Genomic DNA, 23,862 nt, shown 5'->3' with positions numbered 1-23,862 from the left:
AATGAATGAGAATCTTGTCAGGAAGAGTGGCCAGGCAGGAAGAGAGACAACAGAGTACTGACATGCTGAGTAGTGAAGCTGGAGAGAAAAGCAGATAAAAGGGCCTGAAAAGCCACATTCAAAAGTTTGGAAGGGCTTTCACTCGGTATAATATACTCAGAGTTGTGGTTCAGAAAGATCACTTGCTGGCTGCATTGTGGGGAGCCATGATGATGCCAAAATGCATAATTGTGTTATTTTTCTCTAGTGGGGCCAGCTGCACAGCAAGGAAGGTGATCTGCCTCTGGGCCAGGACTGGGAAACCTTGGGTGTAATTGAGCTAGGCTGAGAGAAAAAGGAAGGATTAAGGTTTAAAGGCCTCCATCAAACGGAAAAGCAAGTGTAATGAGAGTAGCAGAAATGGAATAATGGGGTGAAAAGGTCGGAGGAACGTGTGAGATGCTGAGGTAGAGTGGTTCTGGAAACAAGGTGTAAGAATGTGACCCTAAGAATGAATTAGTAAAGTAAAGAGGTGACGTTTGGCATTGGAGAGAGCGAGAAACCACAGCTACATTCTGCACTCCTTTCCTGAGCTTAAAACATGGATTCTTCTTTCTTTCCTGTCATACTAACAGTTTGTCTTGGATATCACTTGGTACTGACACTGGTTATTTTTAGTTTTTGCAAAATCAGTCACTTGACAGGTATTTGCTAAGTGCTTACTGTAAGCAATGAACTGTGCTGGACCAATGGCAGTAAGTTTGTGTTCCAGTGGCAGAGACGAAATGAATCGCAAAGTACACAATTTTACAGCTATTAGGTTACAATTGAATTGTGTTCTTGAGAGAGAAAGTAACAATCTATGAGAGTATGTAGCACTGGCGTAGTCTGGAAGGCTGGGGGAGATGAGAAATGCTTCCTTCTCCAAGTGAAACTAATCCTCAGATAAAGCCTGACATGTAATATAGATAGATACCAAATAATGTTGGTTGAACCATTAAGAAATGGGAAATAATTTTTAATGGCTCTCAGCAGTTCATTCCTTAGGGACATGATGGTTGAGGTCTGAATTCTATGGGGAAAAAAATTGTTGGGAGGAAAGAGATGCAAGGAGAATCCCAAACTTATGGCGCGGTATATGCAAAGGTGCCTTCAGAAGCTTCATGGTTCCAGGAAATGGCAGAGAACAAGACAGTAGAATGAAGCTGATGATGTAGATGGGCCAAATCATGCTTCTGTAGACCAGACCATGGTAAGGATGTCCGAGGAGCAATAGGAAGCCATTAAAGAAATTAAGATGGGTGAGAGTAGAATAGAGATTTGCATTTGTGAAATCAGATTTGCATTTTTAAAAGATCACTGGCTACAGGCTATACAGTAATTGAGGAGGCCATAAAGGTCCATATGAATGAAAGGTGATGATAGCTTGAGTTGGGGTGGTGGTGGTCAAAGGAGAAAAGTGGCCTCATTTGTAAACGGTTAAATTGGTCACATAGTTTTGCCTGGATATTGTTTAAATTGTAATAAGGAGAGAACATGAATTTCCTTAGTAAGATGCAGTGAGACAAGTCTTCCTGGGTAGGTCTCCACATAGAAGACAACATGGCTTACACTTGATTCATCTGAAAGACAGCCCAGGGGGAATAACCACAGTTTGAAGTGAGGAAAGGAATCAAAAGACGTGACATTATCCAAAAAGGAGAAAAGTAGGCTTAGTGGATTTCTGCGCAGCTTGTAACTGCTGATTGAATCTTTAAAATCCTGCCTTTTATACAAAGTAATCCCAAGATAAAAATTTTAACAAGATAGGCTTTTAATGCGATAATACATACAGTTTCTGTTATTTACTGGTTTAATTTTTCTAATTAAATTTAAAGAAATAATCCCTTGTTCATAGAAGCAACCACTTTGAACTCTTTTAGCTTTTTCTTTGGGTAGCTATATTTCTAAATGTACTATTAGAATTTATTAATTGTAATAGAATTATTAAGTCTAGACTTTATGTTATCACGATTAACTTTTTTATGAAAGATAAGAACTTAGTTCTTATGCCCTCCCAATATGGATATCGCTATAATATAATGAACATTTATGTAATATAACACTATGTAAATAATTGCTAAATCACAGCTGGCATTTAGTGTACTAGATGAATGTTTCCTTTTTGTGGATATGCTCATTTCCCTTGAGTGAAATTGCTTTTCACTCACATAAATTCCACACAGTAATCTGTAATTCTTTTTTTTTTTAATTTTTTTTTGTTTTTTACATTATTTATTTTTTGAGAGACATAGAGAGACAGAGCACAAGTTGGGGAGGGGCAGAGAGAGAAGGAGACACAGAATCCGAAGCAGGCTCCAGGCTCCGCCGAGCTGTCAGCACAGGGCCCAACGCGGAGCAGGAACTCACAAACCGAGAGATCATGACCTGAGCCGAAGTCAGAAGCTTAACCGACTGAGCCACCCAGGTGCCCCAGTAATCTGTAATTCTTGTAGAGTGGTCTGTTTGAGTCTCTTCCCCACTCCCCCTCCCATCCCCCACCCTCGTTCCTCCATCCAGAAACTCCTTCCTGGAGCTGCTCTAACGTTTCGCACCAGTACAGACTGATTTTCAAGGACTGCTGCAAAGGTGCTGTACCAGACTTTTCCTACCCCTCTTTCGGTTGGATCCAGAACCCATGTCTGGAATCCATGCCTTCCTCCTTTTTGCCTAAAAATGTTCAGTTTGCTTGAGCATGAACTGCCATGGCTTTCTAAGAATGGACACATAAGGACAAACTTGTTGAGTCATTAGAGGTCTGAAAATGTCTTTATTCTCACCTCAGATGTGATAGCTGGGTCTAGAATTCTGAGTTAAAATCTAGCCTGTGCTGTTGCTGTTAAAAGGGCTGCTACCATACTGATTTTGTTCCTTGGTAGACAACCTGTGTTTTTCAGCTCTAGAAGCTTTTAGGATGTTTTATGTATTTCCCATATTTTAAAATTTCACTTTGATTCCTTAATGGGAATCTTTAAAAAAATCATTTTGCAGAGTACATGGACTTCTAATCATTGAATCTGTGTCCTTAACTATGGAGAATCTTGATAGTTTCTTCCCTGTTAGTTTCTTTAATTTTTTAAGGAGGCTCCACGCCCAACATGGGGCTTGAATCCACAACCCTGAGATCATGAGTCACACACACTACAGACTGAGCCAGCCAGGTGCCATGCCCCTTAGGTTCTTAGTTTCTCTGTGGTTTCTGTTAATTCAGGAACTCTTCTGGACTGATCTCAGTTGGTGTTTTTGCCCATTTTGGGGATGGGGCTGGTCTTTTGGGTCTGTCTTTTAACTCTTCCATGAAATTTTTTATTTGGCTACATTTTATATTTCAGAGTTTCTTCTTGTTCTCTGATTGTTCCTCTCATACAATTACTTGTTCTTATTTATGAATGCATATCTCCCTATATCTATCAGATTAGAAAGGAGATTTCTCACTTGCCATTTGGAAACCTGAGCTCAAGTCACAGCCAATGATGCGTCATGTTCAGATTTGAGGAGACTGATAAATCACATTCCTCACTCCTTCAAGTTCTGATTAGAATTATAAGCTAGAGTCCAAAAGATGGAGGTAAAACACACAGCTTTCTTGTCAGTAGAGCTGGAGTAGAGAACATATTGTTATTGTAGTCTGGACCTGCAACCACAACCAAGCTTGCTGCCATTTGCCCCTAACCTAGGCCTTGCTGTGTGGCTATTCTGCAAAGTAAATATTTAATCTGCTCAGCCTGCTGAAGGAGTCATTGCTGCCCCTCGCTCAAAAGCACCAAGAACAGGGGTGCCTGGGAGGCTCAATAGAAGCTTCTGACTATTGATTTCAGCTCAGGTCATGATCTCACAGTTCTTGGGATCAAGCCCCACATGGGGCTCTGCACCAACTGTGGAGGAGCCTGCTCAGGATTCTCTCTCCCTCTCTCTCTGCCCCTTCCCCCCTCCCTCAAGATAAATAAACATTAAAAACAACAACATGGGAATCAATTGATGTAGAATTCTTGCCTTTCACCAATCAGAAATAAAAATCCTCTTTAATAGAAATAACATCATGTAAATGTGGGAATAGGGTTTCCTCTGTCATTGAGCATTCCAATTTATTAAAAAAAAAAAAAAGAAAACATTTTTTTAAGGGTGCCTGGCTGACTCAGTTCATCTGGTGGAACTTTTTCTATCAAAGGCCAGAAAATAAGTATTTTAGTCCTTGCAAGTTATACAAGTCTATGTAGCAAGTATTCAGCTCTGCCACTAACAGAAGCAGCATAGATAGTGTGTAAATGGGTGGGCAGATTGTACCTTTCGGTAAAACTTTATTTCTGGAACCAGAGAGTAGGCCAGATTTGCTGAGCTCTGCTCTAAGATGATCAGATGCAAAGCCGGACTCCGGCCTGGGACCTAACAACTGGGAGTTCTTTGCAGAGATGAGGAGCTTTAACATAAGACTTAACGACCATGATTCTCTCTCTCGTTTTTGTGCCTGTCAGTTCTGAGTCTTAAGTCCACTGTTTATCAGTGTCCTCTTTTGCACAAATTATGCCATGGCTTCCTCCATCCTCTTACACTGATTGCTGTTTCTCTCACCCAGCAATATCTCTTCTCCCATTTTCTTCATATTGATTTATACATTTTAAAATTCCTTTATTATCCTTTCACTTGGATCTTGAGAGGAAGGAATAAAAATAATTTAGCAATACACTATCAAGAAACCATTTTAAAATTCTTAATGCTGCCATTATTTTCATTAGCTTGTTTTTACATTTACTGGGTGTGAATACATTTTAAGTACTTCTTTTTAAATTAGTATCATTGTTTTTTAAAATCCTATATAGAAATTTTCCCTTCAGCTAGGCAACTTGTGTCACAGATCTCTGCCCCAATCCCACATATATAGATAGGAACAGGCTGGGCCATTCATTCCCAACTTACAAACCAACCTTACCTAACAAGGATTTTTTTTCTTCTCCCTTATTACCTAGATTTAGTATTTTTATGGAAGTGAAAGCATTAGTTTCCACCAGGGTCTCCTTCATTACATAGGGCCATAGTCCAGATGCTGAACACACAAGAATGTTCAGGGTATAAAAAATGCTTAAAGGAAAGTGGGAATTCTGGAGAGCTACCCAGTGTGACTTCTGAGCAGTTATCAAGTGCATTTTCCTTTTTCTCGTATTTCCTCAGCAAGATCCAAGATTTGATTTCTAGACAAAAGCTAAGCAAGACACAAAGCATTGTATGTAATAATTTGAATTATTGAGAAATGGAAAATTGTATAAGCTATAATGGCTTATGATTAGTCCATCCAACATTTATTGAGTATAGAGTCTGGCTGGAAACAGTGCTGAAGTGAGAAAGTAAGGAAGTCTGAAGTCAGTGTTTTAAATCCAGGTACATATATATAAATTCTTGGCAGCTTGTTTGAGCTTTCTTTGCTGGTGGATTCTAAACTTAGCCAGAATACTTTGGTTTAGTGATACACCATGCTAAATGCTGTATAACCTTTTAAAAAAAAATTTTTTTAATGTTTACTTATTTTTGAGACAGAGAGAGAGAGACAGAGTGTGAGCAGGGGAGGGGCAAAGAGAGAGGGAGACAGAATCTGAAGCAGGCTCCAGGCTGAGCTACTAGCGCAGATCCCGACGCGGGGCTCGAACTCACGGACCATGAGATCATGACCTGAGCCAAAGTCAGACGCTTAACCGACTGAGCTACCCAGGCGCCCCTGTATAACCTTTTCTAATAAAACTGTGAGCAAAGATTCAGTTTTGAGAAATTGGAGAACACTTCTGATGACTGGAGGTATTTCCCAAGCATGGTAAGTGTCTAAAATCTATATATAGAAACTGATGCTTTTAATCTATGTGTGGAGGGCATGAAGTGGGTCTGAAACATTCATTTGCATGATTCCTCTGTGTTAAGATACACTAGGCAAAATAATCATATTGCAGCGTTCTTTTTAATGTTTATTTAGACAGAAAGCATGAGTGGGGGAGGGGCGGAGAGGGAGGGAGAATTCCACGCTGTCGGCACAGAGCCTGGCGTGGGGCTCGATCCCCCGTGAAATCATGACCTGAGCCAAGATCGAGAGTTGGACGCTTAACTGAGCCACCCACGCTCCCCTAGAGATAACTCTTTTAGCTACCATTGTAACTGGGTTATTTTTGTGCTCTGACCCCTCAATCACATGTGCATGCAACACGTCTCATGTTGTAGTTGCTTGTAAACTCATGTGCTATGCTTGACTATATTTTTTGAGGGTAGCAACACTCTCTTCTTTATCTCGTACTCTCACACTGAACAAATGAAATAATTGAATACTTGGATAAATGAAAACAATGGCTATTTAGCTTTTCTGCCTAAAATAGCTTTTTATAAACTCCTGTCCGGGAATACCAGTGGGTGGGTATTGCTGTATTTATACCAGAGAAGACCAGTATATGACCAGCTGTTACCCCAGCTCACCTGTCACTTAGCTTCCCCAGAATGTGAGAGACCAAAGCAACTTGAGGGGCTGGTGAACAAGCTGGCTTCTCTCTCCAGGTCGTGCCTACATGCGGCCTCTTCCACACCCAGAACCCAGCCATTTCCCTTGGCCGCATTCAGAGGCTTAGACACCCCAATATTGTGGGGCAGTGGGAGAAACCCATGCATAACTGATCCCAGGTCCTATCCTAGTCAGTGACCCATGTCACCTGGGCCCACGTGGGGCAAGTGCAGTCATTGCACAGATAGGGAGGGAGAGCTCATCAGGATTTTAAAATTCATTATAGCTTATTTTGTGAAAGAAGAGTTGTTCTGAAGATACTGGTGAGTCTTTGTGTTGTTACCTGTCTTGTAAAGCAGTGTGTAATTTCTGGCTAATATCTTCAGCTCTGATTGCAAACTGTTACCCTTAGTGATCGCCCTGCCTTTTTTTTTTTTTTTTTTTTTTTGGCTTGTTTTATGTTTAGTTTCATCAAAAGCAATATAAAGGCTGTGTGATAAGTAACTAAGAAGCATCAAAGGCAGAGTTCTAGCCTGTGGAATCATGCGGGCCTGTATTCATAACCCAGCTCTGCGGCTCACTTTGTGCCCTCAAATATGTTATTTACAACCTATCTTATAGAAGTGTTGAGATAATAAGGAAAGCATTTTGGGACACCTGGGTGGCCCAGTCAGTCGAGTGTCCAATTTTGGCCCAGGTCATGATCTCACAGTGTGTGGGTTTGGGTTCCCGTGTCGGGCTCTGTGCTGACAGCTCAGAGCCTGGAGCCTGCTTCGGATTCTGTGTCTCCCACTCTCTCTGCTCCTACCTGCTCGTGCTCTCTTACTCTCTAAAGTAGATAGATAAGTAAGTATTTTGAAAAGATATGGAAAGCACTTTGCATACTATAAATAGTAAATGGTGTTCTTAACCCTAGAACTTTCTTATCATTCTTGATCGTTCTTTCCATACAGTGTAACTTGGCATCCGTCAAGGTGTTTGCTGCTAAGAGGCTTATGTGCCTGGCTCTTCCAGTTGTCAGAGAGGGTGTCCAGGCACATTTGCCGTTTTGAAAAAGGACCATGGTTGTGCTGTGAGGGTCCCAAGTTTCAAAGCAGAGTTTTCCTTTCCTTCCTCTGCGCTTCTGTTTTGCTTTCTTGGTTCAAATCGACTACTGTGTATCGGGTCCTCTTAGTCACAGGTTTCTGTCCTCAAAGAATTTCTAATACGATATGTATACAGAAGGTTAAAGAAGTTTGCCTGTTTTTCTAGGAACTGCTACTTTTACCACACAGAATAAAGGCGATGGAGCCAAAGTGGCAGTAAGAAAGCCTGTGCTGTCTCCAGTTACCTTCCACAGAGGTAATGGGAAGTAAAGTTCTTTTTTTGTTTTAAGTAGGCTTCGCACCTAGCGGGGAGCCCAACGTGGGACCCGACTCTGAGGTCAAGACCTGGAGCTGAGATCAAGAGTCAGATGCTTAGCCGACCGAGCCACCCAGGCACTTCAAGAATAAAGTTCTTTTTAAAAAATTTTTTAAAAAGATCTTATTTAGTTTTGAGAGAGAGGGAGAGACAGAGTACGATCAGGGGAGGGGCAGAGAGAGAGGGGGAAACAGAATCTGAAGCGGGCTCCAGGCTCTGAGCTGTCAGCAAAGAGCCCGATGCGGGGCTTGAACTCGTGAACCGTGACCTGATCATGACCTGAGACAAAGTCGGATGCTTAATGGATTGAACCACCCAGGTGCCCCACGAATAAGGTTCTCAAACTTAAATTTTTAAAAATCATAAGACACGGGGTGCCTGGGTGGCTCAGTCAGTTAAGCGTCCTACTCGTGATTTGGGTTCAGGTCATGATCTCATAGGTCGTGAGTTCGAGCCCCATGTCAGGCTTCGCATCGTCTCTCCCTCTCTCTACCCCTCCCCCGCTCAAGTTCGCACTCTCAAACTTAAAAATTTTCTTAAGTCATAAGACACTCTTAGAAATTTCAAATACAGGGCACCTGGGTGGCTCAGTTGGTTAATTGTCTGACTCTTGGTTTTGGCTCAGGTCATGATCTTGTGGTTCGTGGGTTTGAGCCCTGCCTTAGGCTCTGCACTGTGGAGCCTGCTTGGGATTCTGTCTCCCCCTCTCTCTCTGCCCCTCCCCTGTGCTCGCTTGCTTGCTCGCTCGCTCGCTCTCTCAAAATAGACAGACTTTAAAAAAAATTTCAGATACCGATTTCAGAGTGAAGAGTATGGCTGTGTGTGCAGCAGTTCAGAGAATAGGCTGTGGGGTTAGCTTTGTTTGGAATCCTAGTTCACCACTTACTCTTTAGCCCTAGGAAAATTCCTAACCCATCTGTGTAAGCCTCGGTTTTCTCACCAGCAAACTATGTGTTACAATATTGAGAACATATACATTGTGGGCTTAGCACAGTACCAAACATAAAAACAAGTACTCGGGAAGGTGCTATTATCACATGGTCATGCAGCACACAGACTCATAAGTTTGGGGATTCCAAATTAGCTGTGCTCTGATCAGCCAGACAGGGGGTGGTAATGATCTTAAGAATGAAGGTCTAGGGACGCCTGGTTGGCACAGTCGGTTAAGCGTCCGACTTCAGCCAGGTCACCATCTCGCGGTCTGTGAGTTCGAGCCCCGCGTCAGGCTCTGGGCTGATGGCTCAGAGCCTGGAGCCTGCTTCGGATTCTGTGTCTCCCTCTCTCTCTGCCCCTCCCCCGTTCATGCTCTCTCTCTCTCTGTCCCAAAAATAAAATAAAAGTTGAAAAAAAAAATTAAAAAAAAAAAAAGAATGAAGGTCTAACCCACCATTCACTCCATGTTACTCCTCACCGTTTAAAAGGTATTTTCACTATGCTAAGCGAGATTAGTCAGAGAAAGACGACTTCACTCTTGTGAGTGAAGATACAAAGATACAAAACAGATGAACATAAGGGAAGCAAAAATAATATAAAAACAAGGAGGGGGCAAAACATAAGAGACTGGTAAACAGAGAACAAACTGAGGGTTGTGGGTGGGGGGATGGGCTAAATGGGTGAGGGGCATTAAGGAAGATACTTGTTGGGATGAGCACTGGGTGTTATATATAGGGGATGAATCTACTCCTGAAATCATTATTGCACTAAATGCTAACTTGGATTTAAAATTCTTAAAAATACATAAATAAGGGGCGCCTGGGTGGCTTGGTCGGTTAAGCGTCTGACTTCGACTCAGGTCATGATCTCACGGTCCGTGAGATCGAGTCCCGCATCGGGCTCTGTGCCTACAGCTCAGAGCCTGGAGCCTGCTTTGGATTGTGTCTCCCTCTCTCTCTGACCCTCCCCCATTCATGCTCTCTCTCTGTTTCAAAAATAAACGTTAAAAAAAAATTTTTTTTTAAATACATAAAAAAATAAAAGGTACTTTCACATTCATTCTCCTGTTAGCTCTCTGTAACAACACTGGTAGACAGGGCAACTATTATCCCCATCTTACAGCTGAAACAGCAGAGGCTTAGAGAAGCCGGGGGGGGGGGGGGCTGCTTCGGATTCCTCTAGAATAAAAATAACAGAGAATTTACATGATGCCAAGCATGGTATTAACACTTCATGTGCATGATCTCCCTTAATCCTCCAGTTCATCCACTGAGGTCTGTTACCCTAGTTACCCTAGTTAAAAGAACTCAATTTGGTAGGGATAATGATGGAAACACTGATTACATGTGTTCCAAAAATGATGAGAAACATGAATTATTCTGTGTCTCTCCACTGCCACCTTCTTTCCTTACAGATTCATCTTTCAGTTTACCACCTCTCTCTTCAGCTGTGTCTGCTGTTTAACCTGTCAAGTTTTAATGTTGATGGCTGCATTTCTTAGAAATTCTCTTTGGTTCTCCATAGTTTTCCCCGCTATATGCCACCCAGGCGCCCCCACTGTACTGCAGTTTTTTGTACTGCAGCCAGAGGTTGAGACTCAAGCTAGAGGTTGAGACTGCCCAGGAATATCAGTCCTCTGCTGATACTCTCTGCCCTCGTTCACTCCACAGTTTCAGGTTTATCGTGTGGATGTTCACTAGGAGAACACTTCCACCTCACCTATGACAGAGTAACTACTACCTGACTCGTCTGCCTGTCTGAACCATAAAGTGAGTCGAACACACGTGAGGCAACTGCTCTTAGACACTGGAAAATAGGCAACACAGAACAGTGATCCCGGAGAGAAGGGAGACTCCTGAGGTAAGTCTCGTGAACGCCTAGCTGTCTGCTTAAGGATATTGTCCCCATGACTTCAACATAATGAACTAGGGTCCGAGCGGAACACTTGTGGTCCTCCTACGATGCTGAAGAGGCAGAGGTCAGGGTGGTAACAGTGGCTGGCTTCTGCAGGCCAGGGCAACAGAGAGAAGGAAGCTGGCTGCACAGAGACGATTCCCAAAAGTCTGTGTGCAGACGGGGCAGAGCTGCTGTATTGAGTACAAGACTCCCTGAGGCACACCAGAAGGTGGTCACTGAGGCTGAGCATGGCTGGGGGGTGAGGGAGGCTCTGCCCAGCCAGAGCAGCGAGACCCTGCTAACACCTCATTAACACTCCAGACATCCAGCCTAGAAGTAAAAATCTTACCCTAGAATAAGGGCTACAGAAAATACCCTTCAATAACGAGGGTAAGATATAGTTCTGTCAATGAAGCCTGAGAGAATTAATTGCCAAGATCTGCACTATACGAAATCCAATGATCTTCAGGCTGAAGGGAAATAATACTAGACAGAGATGTGGATCTACAGGAAGAAATGAAAAAGCACTGGAAATGATAAGACAACTAAATGTTTAAATGAGAACAGGAGCAGGGAGGTAAAAGGGATTATACTGTTGTAAAACCCCTTTATTTCTGAAGTGGTGTGAAATGTCAAGTTGTTAAGAGTTCACACATAGCTCTAAAACAGCAGTTCTCAAACTTTGTGTTCGCCTTACAAAAATCGAGGGTCCTAAAGAGCTTTTTTTTATGTGGGTGTGTCTGTGAACATTTATCATAAAAATGAAAACAGAGAAATGTTTAAACATTTTTAATTACAATGACCCAATGTTTATAAGACATATTTACAAAGATATTTTCCAAATCAAAACTTGATGAGCAGAGTAGCAGTTTCATAGTTTTACAAATGTCTTTAATGTTTGGCTTAATGGAAGACAGCTGAATTCCCGTACCTGCTTCTGCATTCAACCTGTTCCAGCATGTTGTTCTGGTCAAAGTATATACGAAAAAAATCTGGCCTCACAAATGTAGTTGGAAAAGGAGGTATATTGGAGGTATATTGTAGTTGGAAAAGGAGCTTTTTCAGACAGTAGTATTCTTTGATACTACACCAAAAATTGACAAATGGGTGACGGTTTTTAGTTTCTTCTTACAAAAATTATCTCCCAAATTATTATTTGGGTGCAACGCCAGAAACTACCCATGTCTCTGCACCGTAGTTTTTATAAAGTTAACGTGAGCTTTCTAGAGTCGGGAATCCTGTTTCCCACTCAAAGCATCCAGCCCTGTTTCTTCAAGGCTTTTCAGGTTACAGAGCAGAGGCCAGATCTGGCCTCCGTGAAACTTGGCTTATTTAGAAGTCCAGTATTGGTGGAAAGTGGTTCCTTTTTCACTCCTGGGCCAGGCCTGCACAGGTGAGTTTAAGGCTCTGTTTTAAAATGGAGCTCATTATGTCTCAGGGCGAGATTGTGACTTTCTTCTCCACAACGAAAGAATTTTTTCCGTCGGGTTTATCCATATAAGGTTGCTTCTCAAAACTTGGGGGGTAGTAAAGGAGGAGGTGATACAGAAGATTTTTATTGAAATAACTTAAATATTATGTAAACTGGCTTGACAGGTCCTTTTCATTTTTTCATCATTGTAAAAAGTATGCCTAAAGAGATACCAAATGCAAAAGCATGTATGTATAAACAACCCTTTCCCCATGAAGGCAAAATTATTGAGAAGTGTTTATTTTCCCTCTCGAAATGGCTAATCCAAGGAATGATATGGCTGCAGGTGGTATATTCATGCTGCTTCCTTCGTTGCTTCTCTCCCTTAAACACTCCAATCTTTCAGAACTACACCAATGAGATGCTAGTCTCTGCCGGGAAACACAATGATACGCAGGTCTTACAGGTCCAAGGCCCAGTGGAGAGACAGGTTCTTGTCGTCCACGCCGGCCACCATGTCTTCAATGGCGTTCCAGTCAAGTCTGCTGAGGATGCTGCCAGTGCTCCCAGACACACTGTCGACGCCACCCACCCCGAAAGGAGGCTCTAGCTCTTCTTCGGTTGCTGCCAAGTCCTATCAAATTAAGAGAGGTAGTAAGCTGTGGTCTTAGCTTGAGGAAAAAGTAAACAGAACGTGAACTAAGCTTTCCAAAGATTCTAGTCATTCATGCACCAACTGGCGAAGGAAATGCAAAGCAAACCCAGGACAGGGGTTGCCCAGCCCAACGGGATCGACAATGGGCTGAACGTCACCTGACACAGCTAGATGCTGGCACCAGATCTGAAGAGTGGACACAGTGGGTTTTTATACTTGTCGTACAATGATCTGTTCTTACAGTTTTGTTATCTTTTAGTTAAAAGGAAAATGCAAAATCAAGGAAAATTCTGATAAATGCTGGAGCCCTAAGCCAAAGGTGTAGATGCTCTGAATTACCCCTTCAATCTTGCAGTATCTCTACATCCCGCAAAACAGAACAGACGGAACTAGGGAACACAGGGAAATCACCAGACAAATTGAAATCTGGAACAATGCTTACCTGTAGAAGGGAAGCAGGACTCTCGTGAACAGTTGTCCAGGGGCTCACCACGGTCTCTCTCTCATACTCTATACGTACCTGCTTTGATCGAGGTGAAAGCTCAGCACTGATGTGTTTTTTCGTACACTGCAGACTCCCACACGGAGCACTAGAACCTTTCAAGGGAAAAGGACAAAGTTACGATGGGACCGATTCATTTATAAGTTTGTTGGTTTATTCTGACTTTTATCATCACATCTAAGGCAGTCACATTTTACCTAATATTTGAATCACAAGGTCTGGATACGGTTCTAACAATTCCTGCCCTGTCGTTGTGACAGACAGAAAATGAATTCTGGCCATCTCTTAATTTTAAAAACAGTGGTAACCTGTAGGACAAGAGAGTCCAGGGAGGAGAGGCCACAGAGAGAATGGAACTGTGGAGAAGTTCCAGCTGCAAAGTTGGATGAACACTGTGTTGAAAAAGAAAACAGCCAGCAAAACAGAAAGACTGAAGACTGAAGGATAATAAAAAGAGAAACCAACACGTGGTTAAGCAGTATTATAACCACAAGGGCAGGCCGTGTCTCCAAAGCAGACGGAAACAAATGGAGATGGGCGCTGAGTTGTTGCTTCAAGTAGGCTGTGAAAAGAGATTAGCAAAGGCTGTGGCCACCAACTAATCCCACCTCCACTTCTGCTACAATTGACCTGGTAACCAGACTTCAATACTCTTGTCAAATGAACATAATTATTGCCATCTAAAAAGAATGACAAAGGGGCGCCTGGGTGGCGCAGTTGGTTAAGCGTCCGACTTCAGCCAGGTCACGATCTCGCGGTCCGTGAGTTCGAGCCCCGCGTCAGGTTCTGGGCTGATGGCTCGGAGCCTGGAGCCTGCTTCCGATTCTGTGTCTCCCTCTCTCTCTGCCCCTCCCCCGTTCATGCTCTGTTTCTCTCTGTCCCAAAAATAAATAAACGTTGAAAAAAAAATTAAAAGAAAAATAAATAAAAATAAATAAAAAGAATGACAAAATCACCACCAAAATTAAGAAATTAAGGTGAACAGTCCTGCATTTAAAAGGATAAACCTTTACCCCTGGGGTATCTACACACCTGAGAAGCTATCACTGGCTTTCTCTCACTTTGCTTTACCCAGGGATGGCTTTGTAATTTCCTTCTCTTCAGATCAGACTGCATTTCTCTAGGATTTTTTCCAGATATCCAGTCTTAAAATAAAAATACAATATGGAAACAATGCTGTGAAACTGAGCATGTGCAAAAAAGCTTTTCAAATTTGGGTGTTCCTGCCCCATTGTGGACAGTGAATGCTTTCAAAGGTAAAAGACCCATGATACATCAAGGAGAAACTCCACAGCAGAAACTAGGCAGAAACCTCAAGGAAGCACTCTATGTGTGGACAGTGAACACTGCCACTCGGTGTCTTTAGAAAGCATATTGACGAACAGTATCTCTGGAGACTAGCCCGAGGAGTCCGGAGCTGAACGGTGAAACTGAATCCATTGCCTCTGCTTCCGCCAGGAGAAAACCCTGTTCCTCTTCTTGCCCCCTTGTCAATTGTTGGGCCACGCTCCACACACACCCCCAAGCCACAAACGTGGAGCTGTACTCGATTTCATCCTGTCAGATAAGGCTACCACTGGGTAATGAAACAAATACTTCTATTTGCCTTTCTATGGGCAAGGCCTCATGCTAGATCGTAACACACTTCACGAACACAAAACCCTGGATCTCTGGAGCTTGTATAAATAGAATACCAGTGTACATGTAACTTCAGCTATTTTGGGGCCAACGCTGTATTTTGGGGCTATTTTATCTGTTAAACTAACATTGATAGGTATTTGTTTAGAAAATATCTGGAGAACCCCCGCTGTTTTATTCTAAAGTAAACTCTATACCCAACGTGGCACTCAAACTCACAACCCTGGGATCCAGAGTCACATGTTCTACTGAGCCAGCCAGGCACCCCTTGGGGTACTCTAAACTAGAAAATATTTTGCAAAATATTAAAATGAGAGACTCTGAAAGGAGAGAAAAAAAAAACAAAAGGTCTGAGATTATACAATTAAAAGCACAGGAAATGATGCTTCTAGGACTCAAACTAATCCTAACTACAGCATTGGGTTTTAAGGCATATAGTGGGGAAAACTATGGAGAAAGAACCAAAGAGAATTTCTAAGAAATGCAGCCATCAACATTAAAACTTGACAGGTTAAACAGCAGACACAGCTGGAGAGAGAGGTGGTAAACTGAAAGATGAATCTGTAAGGAAAGAAGGTGGCAGTGGAGAGATACAGAATAATTCATGTTTCTCATCATTTTTGGAACACATGTAATCAGTGTTTCCATCATTATCCCTACCAAATTGAGTTCTTTTAACTAGGGTAACTAGGGTAACAGACCTCAGTGGATGAACTGGAGAATTAAGGGAGATCATGCACATGAAGTGTTAATACCATGCTTGGCATCATGTAAATTCTCTGTTATTTTTATTGTTCTAGAGGAATCCGAAGCAGCCCCCCCCCCTTGGCTTCTCTAAGCCTCTGCTGTTTCAGCTGTAAGATGGGGATAATAGTTGCCCTGTCTACCAGTGTTGTTACAGAGAGCTAACAGGAGAATGAACGTGAAAGGACCTTTTATTTTTTTTATTTATGTATTTTTAAGAATTGTAAATCCGTTAGCATTTAGTGCAATAATGATTTCAGGAGTAGATTCATCCCCTGTATATAACACCCAGTGCGAGGATTCTCAAGAAGATGGTGGCGTAGGACGACGCTGGGCTCACCGCGCGTCCTGCTGATCACTTAGATTCCACCTACACCTGCCTAAATAACCCAGAAAATGCCAGAAGACTAGCAGAACGGAGTCTCCGGAGCCAAGCGCAGACGAGAGGCCCACGGAAGAGGGTAGAAAGGGCAGCGAGGCGGTGCGCGCTCCACAGACTGGCGGGAGGGAGCCGGGGCAGAGGGGCAGCCCGCCGGCCAAGCGGAGCCCCCGAGTCTGGCTGGAGGAAGCAGAGGGGCCGGACGGAGTGTGTTCCCACAGCAAGCGGGACTTAGCCTCTGGGAGGTCATAAGTTAACAGCTCTGCTCGGAAAACGGGAAGGCTGGAGGACAAAGGGAGGGAGAGTTGCTGTTCCCCGGGACCACAAAGCTCAGTTTGGCGGGGAACAAAGGCACTCGACAGCACCATCTCCCTCACCCACCCCCAGCCAAAATCCCAAAGGGAACCGGTTCCTGCCAGGGAACTTGCTCGCTCTGCGCAAACACCCAACTCTGTGCTTCTGCGGAGCCACCCCTCCGGCAGCGGATCTGACTCCCTCCCGCTGCCACGGGGCCCCTCCTGAAGTGGATCACCTAAGGAGAAGCGAGCTAAGCATGCCCCTCCTGCCCCCGTGCACTTTGCCTACCCACACCAGCTAATACTCCAGATCCCCAGCACCACAAGCCTGGCAGTGTGCAAGTAGCCCAGACGGGCCACGCCATCCCACAGTGAATCCCGCCCCTAGGAGAGGGGAAGAGAAGGCACACACCAGTCTGACTGTGGCCCCAGCGGTGGGCCGGGGGCAGACATCAGGTCTGACTGCAGCCCCGCCCACCAACTCCAGTTATACATCACAGCACAGGGGAAGTGCCCTGCAGGTCCTCACCACGCCAGGGACTATCCAAAATGACCAAACAGAAGAATTCCTCTCAGAAGAATCTCCAGGAAATAACAACAGCTAATGAGCTGATCAAAAAGGATTTAAATAATATAACAGAAAGTGAATTTAGAATAATAGTCATAAAATTAATCGCTGGGCTTGAAAACAGTATAGAGGACAGCAGAGAATCTATTGCTACAGAGATCAAGAGACTAAGGAATAGTCAGGAGGAGCTGAAAAACGCTTTAAATGAGATGCAAAATAAAATGGAAACGACCACGGCTCGGATTGAAGAGGCAGAGGAGAATAGGTGAACTAGAAGATAAAATTATGGAAAAAGAGGAAGCTGAGAAAAAGAGAGATAAAAAAATCCAGGAGTATGAGGGGAAAATTAGAGAACTAAGTGATACACTAAAAAGAAATAATATACGCATAACTGGTATCCCAGAGGAGGAAGAGAGAGGGAAAGGTGCTGAAGGGGTACTTGAAGAAATAATAGCTGAGAACTTCCCTGAACTGGGGAAGGAAAAAGGCATTGAAATCCAAGAGGCACAGAGAACTCCCTTCAGACGTAACTTGAATCGATCTTCTGCACGACATATCATAGTGAAACTGGCAAAATACAAGGATAAAGAGAAAAGGTAGGGCAAGGGATAAACGTGCCCTCACATATAAAGGGAGACCTATAAGACTCGTGACTGATCTCTCTTTTGAAACTTCGCAGGCCAGAAAGGATTGGCAGGAGATCTTCAATGTGTTGAACAGAAAAAAATATGCAGCCGAGAATCCTTTATCCAGCAAGTCTGTCATTTAGAATAGAAGGAGAGATGGGGCGCCTGGGTGGCGCAGTCGGTTAAGCGTCCGACTTCAGCCAGGTCACGATCTCGCGGTCCGGGAGTTCGAGCCCCGCGTCGGGCTCTGGGCTGATGGCTCAGAGCCTGGAGCCTGTTTCCGATTCTGTGTCTCCCTCTCTCTCTGCCCCTCCCCCGTTCATGCTCTGTTTCTCTCTGTCCCAAAAATAAATAAACGTTGAAAAAAAAAATTAAAGAAAAATAAAGAATAGAAGGAGAGATAAAGGTCTTCCCAAACAAACAAAAACTGAAGGAATTTGTCACCACTAAACCAGCCCTACAAGAGATCCTAAGGGGGATCCTGTGAGACAAAGTACCAGAGACACTGCTACAAGCATAAAACATACAGACATCACAATGACTCTAAACCCGTATCTTTCTATAACAACACTGAATGTAAATGGATTAAATGCGCCAACCAAAAGACATGGGTATCAGAATGGATAAAAAAACAAGACCCATCTATTTGCTGTCTACAAGAGACTCATTTTAGATCTGAGGACACCTTCAGATTGAGAGTGAGGAGATGGAGAACTATTTATCATGCTACTGGAAGCCAAAAGAAAGCTGGAGTAGCCATACTTATATCAGACAAACTAGACTTTAAATTAAAGGCTGTAACAAGAGATGAAGAAGGGCATTATATAATAATTACAGGGTCTATCCATCAGGAAGAGCTAACAATTATAAATGTCTATGCGCCGAATACGGGAGCCCCCAAATATATAAAACAATTACTCATAAACATAAGCAACCTTATTGATAAGAATGTGGTAATTGCAGGGGACTTTAACACCCCACTTACAGAAATGGATAGATCATCTAGACACATGGTCAATAAAGAAACAAGGGCCCTGAATGATACATTGGATCAGATGGACTTGACAGATATATTTAGAACTCTGCATCCCAAAGTAACAGAATATACTTTCTTCTCGAGTGCACATGGAACATTCTCCAAGATAGATGATATACTGGGTCACAAAACAGCCCTTCATAAGTTTACAAGAATTGAAATCATACCATGCATACTTTCAGACCACAATGCTATGAAGCTTGAAATCAACCACAGGAAAAAGTCTAGAAAACCTCCAAAAGCATGGAGGTTAAAGAACACCCTACTAAAGAATGAATGGGTCAACCAGGCGATTAGAGAAGAAATTTAAAAATATATGGAAACAAACGAAAATGAAAATACAACAATCCAAACGCTTTGGGACGCAGCGAAGGCAGTCCTGAGAGGAAAATACATTGCAATCCAGGCCTATCTCAAGAAACAAGAAAAATCCCAAATACAAAATCTAACAGCGCACCTAAAGGAAATAGAAGCAGAACAGCAAAGGCAGCCTAAACCCAGCAGAAGAAGAGAAATAATAAAGATCAGAGCAGAAATAAACAATATAGAATCTAAATAAACTGTAGAGCAGATCAATGAAACCAAGAGTTGGTTTTTTGAAAAAATAAACAAAATTGATAAACCTCTAGCCAGGCTTCTCAAAAAGAAAAGGGAGAGGACCCAAATAGATAAAATCATGAATGAAAATGAAATTATTACAACCAATCCCTCAGAGATACAAACAATTATCAGGGAATACTATGAAAAATTATATGCCAACAAACTGGACAACCTGGAAGAAATGGACAAATTCCTAAACACCCACACGCTTCCAAAACTCAATCAGGAGGAAATAGAAAGCTTGAACAGACCCATACAGCGAAGAAATTGAATCAGTCATCAAAAATCTCCCAACAAATAAGAGTCCAGGACCAGATGGCTTCCCAGGGGAGTTCTACCAGACGTTTAAAGCAGAGATAATACCTATCCTTCTCAAGCTATTCCAAGAAATAGAAAGGGAAAGAAAACTTCCAGACTCATTCTATGAAGCCAGTATTACTTTGATTCCTAAACCAGACAGAGACCCAGTAAAAAAAGAGAACTACAGGCCAATATCCCTGATGAATATGGATGCAAAAATTGTCAATAAGATACTAGCAAATCAAATTCAACAGCATATAAAAAGAATTATTCACCATGATCAACTGGGATTCATTCCTGGGATGCAGGGCTGGTTCAACATTCGCAAATCAATCAACGTGATACATCACATTAATAAAAGAAAAGATAAGAACCATATGATCCTGTCAATCGATGCAGAAAAGGCCTTTGACAAAATTTAGCACCCTTTCTTAATAAAAACCCTTGAGAAAGTCAGGATAGAAGGAACATACTTAAACATCATAAAAGCCATTTATGAAAAGCCCACAGCCAACATCATCCTCAATGGGGAAAAACTGAGAGCTTTTTCCCTGAGATCAGGAACAAGACAGGGATGCCCACTCTCACCGCTGTTGTTTAACATAGTGTTGGAAGTTCTAGCATCAGCAATCAGACAACAAAAGGAAATCAAAGGCATCAAAATTGGCAAAGATGAAGTCAAACTTTCACTTTTTGCAGATGACATGATACTATACATGGAAAACCCGACAGACTCCACCAAAAGTCTGCTAGAACTGATACAGGAATTCAGCAAAGTTGCAGGATACAAAATCAATGTACAGAAATCAGTTGCATTCTTATACACTAACAATGAAGCAACAGAAAGACAAATAAAGAAACTGATCCCATTCACAATTGCACCAAGAAGCATAAAATACCTAGGAATAAATCTAACCAAAGATGTAAAAGATCTGTATGCTGAAAACTATAGAAAGCTTATGAAGGTAATTGAAGAAGATATAAAGAAATGGAAAGACATTCCCTGCTCATGGATTGGAAGAATAAATATTGTCAAAATGTCAATACTACCCAAAGCTATCTACACATTCAATGCAATTCCAATCAAAATTGCACCATCATTCTTCTCGAAACTAGAACAAGCAATCCTAAAATTCATATGGAACCACAAAAGGCCCCGAATAGCCAAAGTAATTTTGAAGAAGAAGACCAAAGCAGGAGGCATCACAATCCCAGACTTTAGCCTCTACTCCAAAGCTGTCATCATCAAGACAGCATGGTATTGGCACAAAAACAGACACATAGACCAATGGAATAGAATAGAAACCCCAGAACTAGACCCACAAACGTATGGCCAACTCATCTTTGACAAAGCAGGAAAGAACATCTAATGGAAAAAAGACAGTCTCTTTAACAAATGGTGCTGGGAGAACTGGACAGCAACATGCAGAAGGTTGAAACTAGACCACTTTCTCATACCATTCACAAAAATAAACTCAAAATGGATAAAGGACCTGAATGTGAGACAGGAAACCATCAAAACCCTAGAGGAGAAAGCAGGAAAAGACCTCTCTGACCTCAGCCGTAGCAATCTCTTACTCGACACATCCCCAAAGGCAAGGGAATTAAAAGCAAAAATGAATTACTGGGACCTTATGAAGATAAAAAGCTTCTGCACAGCAAAGGAAACAACCAACAAAACTAAAAGGCAACCAACGGAATGGGAAAAGATATTTGCAAATGACATATCGGACAAAGGGCTAGTATCCAAAATCTATAAAGAGCTCCCCAAACTCCACACTCAAAAAACAAATAACCCAGTGAAGAAATGGGCAGAAAACATGAAAAGACACTTCTCTAAAAAAGACATCCGGATGGCCAACAGGCACATGAAAAGATGCTCAACGTCGCTCCTTATCAGGGAAATACAAATCAAAACCACACTCAGAAATCACCTCACGCCAGTCAGAGTGGCCAAAATGAACACATCAGGAGACTATAGATGCTGGCAAGGATGTGGAGAAACGGGAACCCTCGTGCACTGTTGGTGGGAATGCAAACTGGTGCAGCCGCTCTGGAAAGCAGTGTGGAGGTTCCTCAGAAAATTAAAAATAGACCTACCCTATGACCCAGCAATAGCACTACTAGGAATTTACCCAAGGGATACAGGAGTACTGATGCATAGGGGCACTTGTACCCCAATGTTCATAGCAGCACTCTCAACAATAGCCAAATTATGGAAAGAGCCTAAATGTCCATCAACTGATGAATGGATAAAGAAATTGTGGTTTATATACACAATGGAATACTACGTGGCAATGAGAAAGAATGAAATATGGCCTTTTGTAGCAACGTGGATGGAACTGGAGAGTGTGATGCTAAGTGAAATAAGCCATACAGAGAAAGACAGATACCATATGGTTTCACTCTTATGTAGATCCTGAGAAACTTAACAGAAACCCATGGGGGAGGGGTAGGAAAAAAAAAAAAAAAGAGGTTAGAGTGGGAGAGAGCCAAAGCATAAGAGACTGTTAAAAACTGAGAACAAACTGAGGGTTGATGGGGGGTGGGAGGAGGGGAGGGTGGATGATGGGTATTAAGGAGGGCACCTTTTGGGATGAGCACTGGGTATTGTATGGAAACCAATTGGACAATAAATTTCATATATTGAAAAATAAATAAATAAATAAATTTAGCTTTAAGTTAAAAAAAAATAACAAATAAAAAAAAATAACACCCAGTGCTCATCCCAACAAGTATCTTCCTTAATGCCCCTCACCCATTTAGCCCATCCCCCCACCCACAACCCTCAGTTTGTTCTCTGTTTACCAGTCTCTTATGTTTTGCCCCCCTCCCTTGTTTTTATATTATTTTTGTTTCCCTTATGTTCATCTGTTTTGTATCTTTGTATCTTCACTCACATGAGTGAAGTCATATGATATTTGTCTTTCTCTGACTAATCTCGCTTAGCATAGTGAAAATACCTTTTAAACGGTGAGGAGTAACATGGAGTGAATGGTGGGTTAGACCTTCATTCTTAAGATCATTACCACCCCCTGTCTGGCTGATCAGAGCACAGCTAATTTGGAATCCCCAAACTTATGAGTCTGTGTGCTGCATGACCATGTGATAATAGCACCTTCCCGAGTACTTGTTTTTATGTTTGGTACTGTGCTAAGCCCACAATGTATATGTTCTCAATATTGTAACACATAGTTTGCTGGTGAGAAAACCGAGGCTTACACAGATGGGTTAGGAATTTTCCTAGGGCTAAAGAGTAAGTGGTGAACTAGGATTCCAAACAAAGCTAACCCCACAGCCTATTCTCTGAACTGCTGCACACACAGCCATACTCTTCACTCTGAAATCGGTATCTGAAATTTTTTTTAAAGTCTGTCTATTTTGAGAGAGCGAGCGAGCGAGCGAGCGAGCAAGCGAGCGCAGGGGAGGGGCAGAGAGAGAGGGGGAGACAGAATCCCAAGCAGGCTCCACAGTGCAGAGCCTAAGGCAGGGCTCAAACCCACGAACCACAAGATCATGACCTGAGCCAAAACCAAGAGTCAGACAATTAACCAACTGAGCCACCCAGGTGCCCTGTATTTGAAATTTCTAAGAGTGTCTTATGACTTAAGAAAATTTTTAAGTTTATTTTGAGAGTGCGAACTTGAGCGGGGGAGGGGTAGAGAGAGGGAGAGACGATGCGAAGCCTGACATGGGGCTCGAACTCACGACCTATGAGATCATGACCTGAACCCAAATCACGAGTAGGACGCTTAACTGACTGAGCCACCCAGGCACCCCGTGTCTTATGATTTTTAAAAATTTAAGTTTGAGAACCTTATTCGTGGGGCACCTGGGTGGTTCAGTCCATTAAGCATCCGACTTTGTCTCAGGTCATGATCAGGTCACGGTTCACGAGTTCAAGCCCCGCATCGGGCTCTATACTGACAGCTCAGAGCCTGGAGCCCGCTTCAGATTCTGTTTCCCCCTCTCTCTCTGCCCCTCCCCTGATCGTACTCTGTCTCTCCCTCTCTCTCAAAACTAAATAAGATCTTTTTAAAAAATTTTTTAAAAAGAACTTTATTCTTGAAGTGCCTGGGTGGCTCGGTCGGCTAAGCATCTGACTCTTGATCTCAGCTCCAGGTCTTGACCTCAGGGTCGGGTCCCACGTTGGGCTCCCCGCTAGGTGCGAAGCCTACTTAAAACAAAAAAAGAACTTTATTTCCCATTACCTCTGTGGAAGGTAACTGGAGACAGCACAGGCTTTCTTACTGCCACTTTGGCTCCATCGCCTTTATTCTGTGTGGTAAAAGTAGCAGTTCCTAGAAAAACAGGCAAACTTCTTTAACCTTCTGTATACATATCGTATTAGAAATTCTTTGAGGACAGAAACCTGTGACTAAGAGGACCC

The 23,862-nt window shown here is 42.6% G+C and overlaps 1 protein-coding gene and 1 long non-coding RNA gene across 16 annotated transcripts in view; one reads left to right on the top strand and one right to left on the bottom strand.

The window, feature by feature from the left end:
- The first annotated feature begins 5,997 nt into the window (after positions 1–5,997).
- Positions 5,998–12,357, top strand: LOC123380228. Its single transcript, XR_006585763.1, has 2 exons — positions 5,998–7,828; positions 10,492–12,357. It is a non-coding gene; the product is annotated as an uncharacterized LOC123380228 (long non-coding RNA).
- Positions 11,492–23,862, bottom strand: part of CPLANE1 (ciliogenesis and planar polarity effector 1) — a 141,081-nt gene continuing 128,710 nt past the window's right edge. For 9 of the 15 annotated variants that reach the window (XM_045038015.1, XM_045038053.1, XM_045038020.1 and 6 more), the window contains 4 exons: positions 23,684–23,773; positions 14,347–14,430; positions 13,226–13,380; positions 11,492–12,762 (listed from right to left, as the gene is read on the bottom strand). In XM_045038015.1, the coding sequence (XP_044893950.1) occupies positions 12,589–12,762; positions 13,226–13,380; positions 14,347–14,430; positions 23,684–23,773 (503 nt within the window). In that variant the 3' untranslated portion in view covers positions 11,492–12,588. Of the gene's footprint in view, positions 12,763–13,225; positions 13,381–14,317; positions 14,431–23,683; positions 23,774–23,862 lie in introns of all 15 variants that reach the window. The other 6 variants (XM_045038042.1, XM_045038072.1, XR_006585757.1 and 3 more) reach the window with 5 other exon arrangements.

The sequence above is a fragment of the Felis catus genome, chromosome A1 (genome assembly GCF_018350175.1).
Source record: "Felis catus isolate Fca126 chromosome A1, F.catus_Fca126_mat1.0, whole genome shotgun sequence".
Lineage (NCBI taxonomy): Eukaryota > Metazoa > Chordata > Mammalia > Carnivora > Felidae > Felis > Felis catus.
Note: the sequence above shows the minus strand (reverse complement) of the source record. Positions and strands in the feature narration are given on the sequence as shown.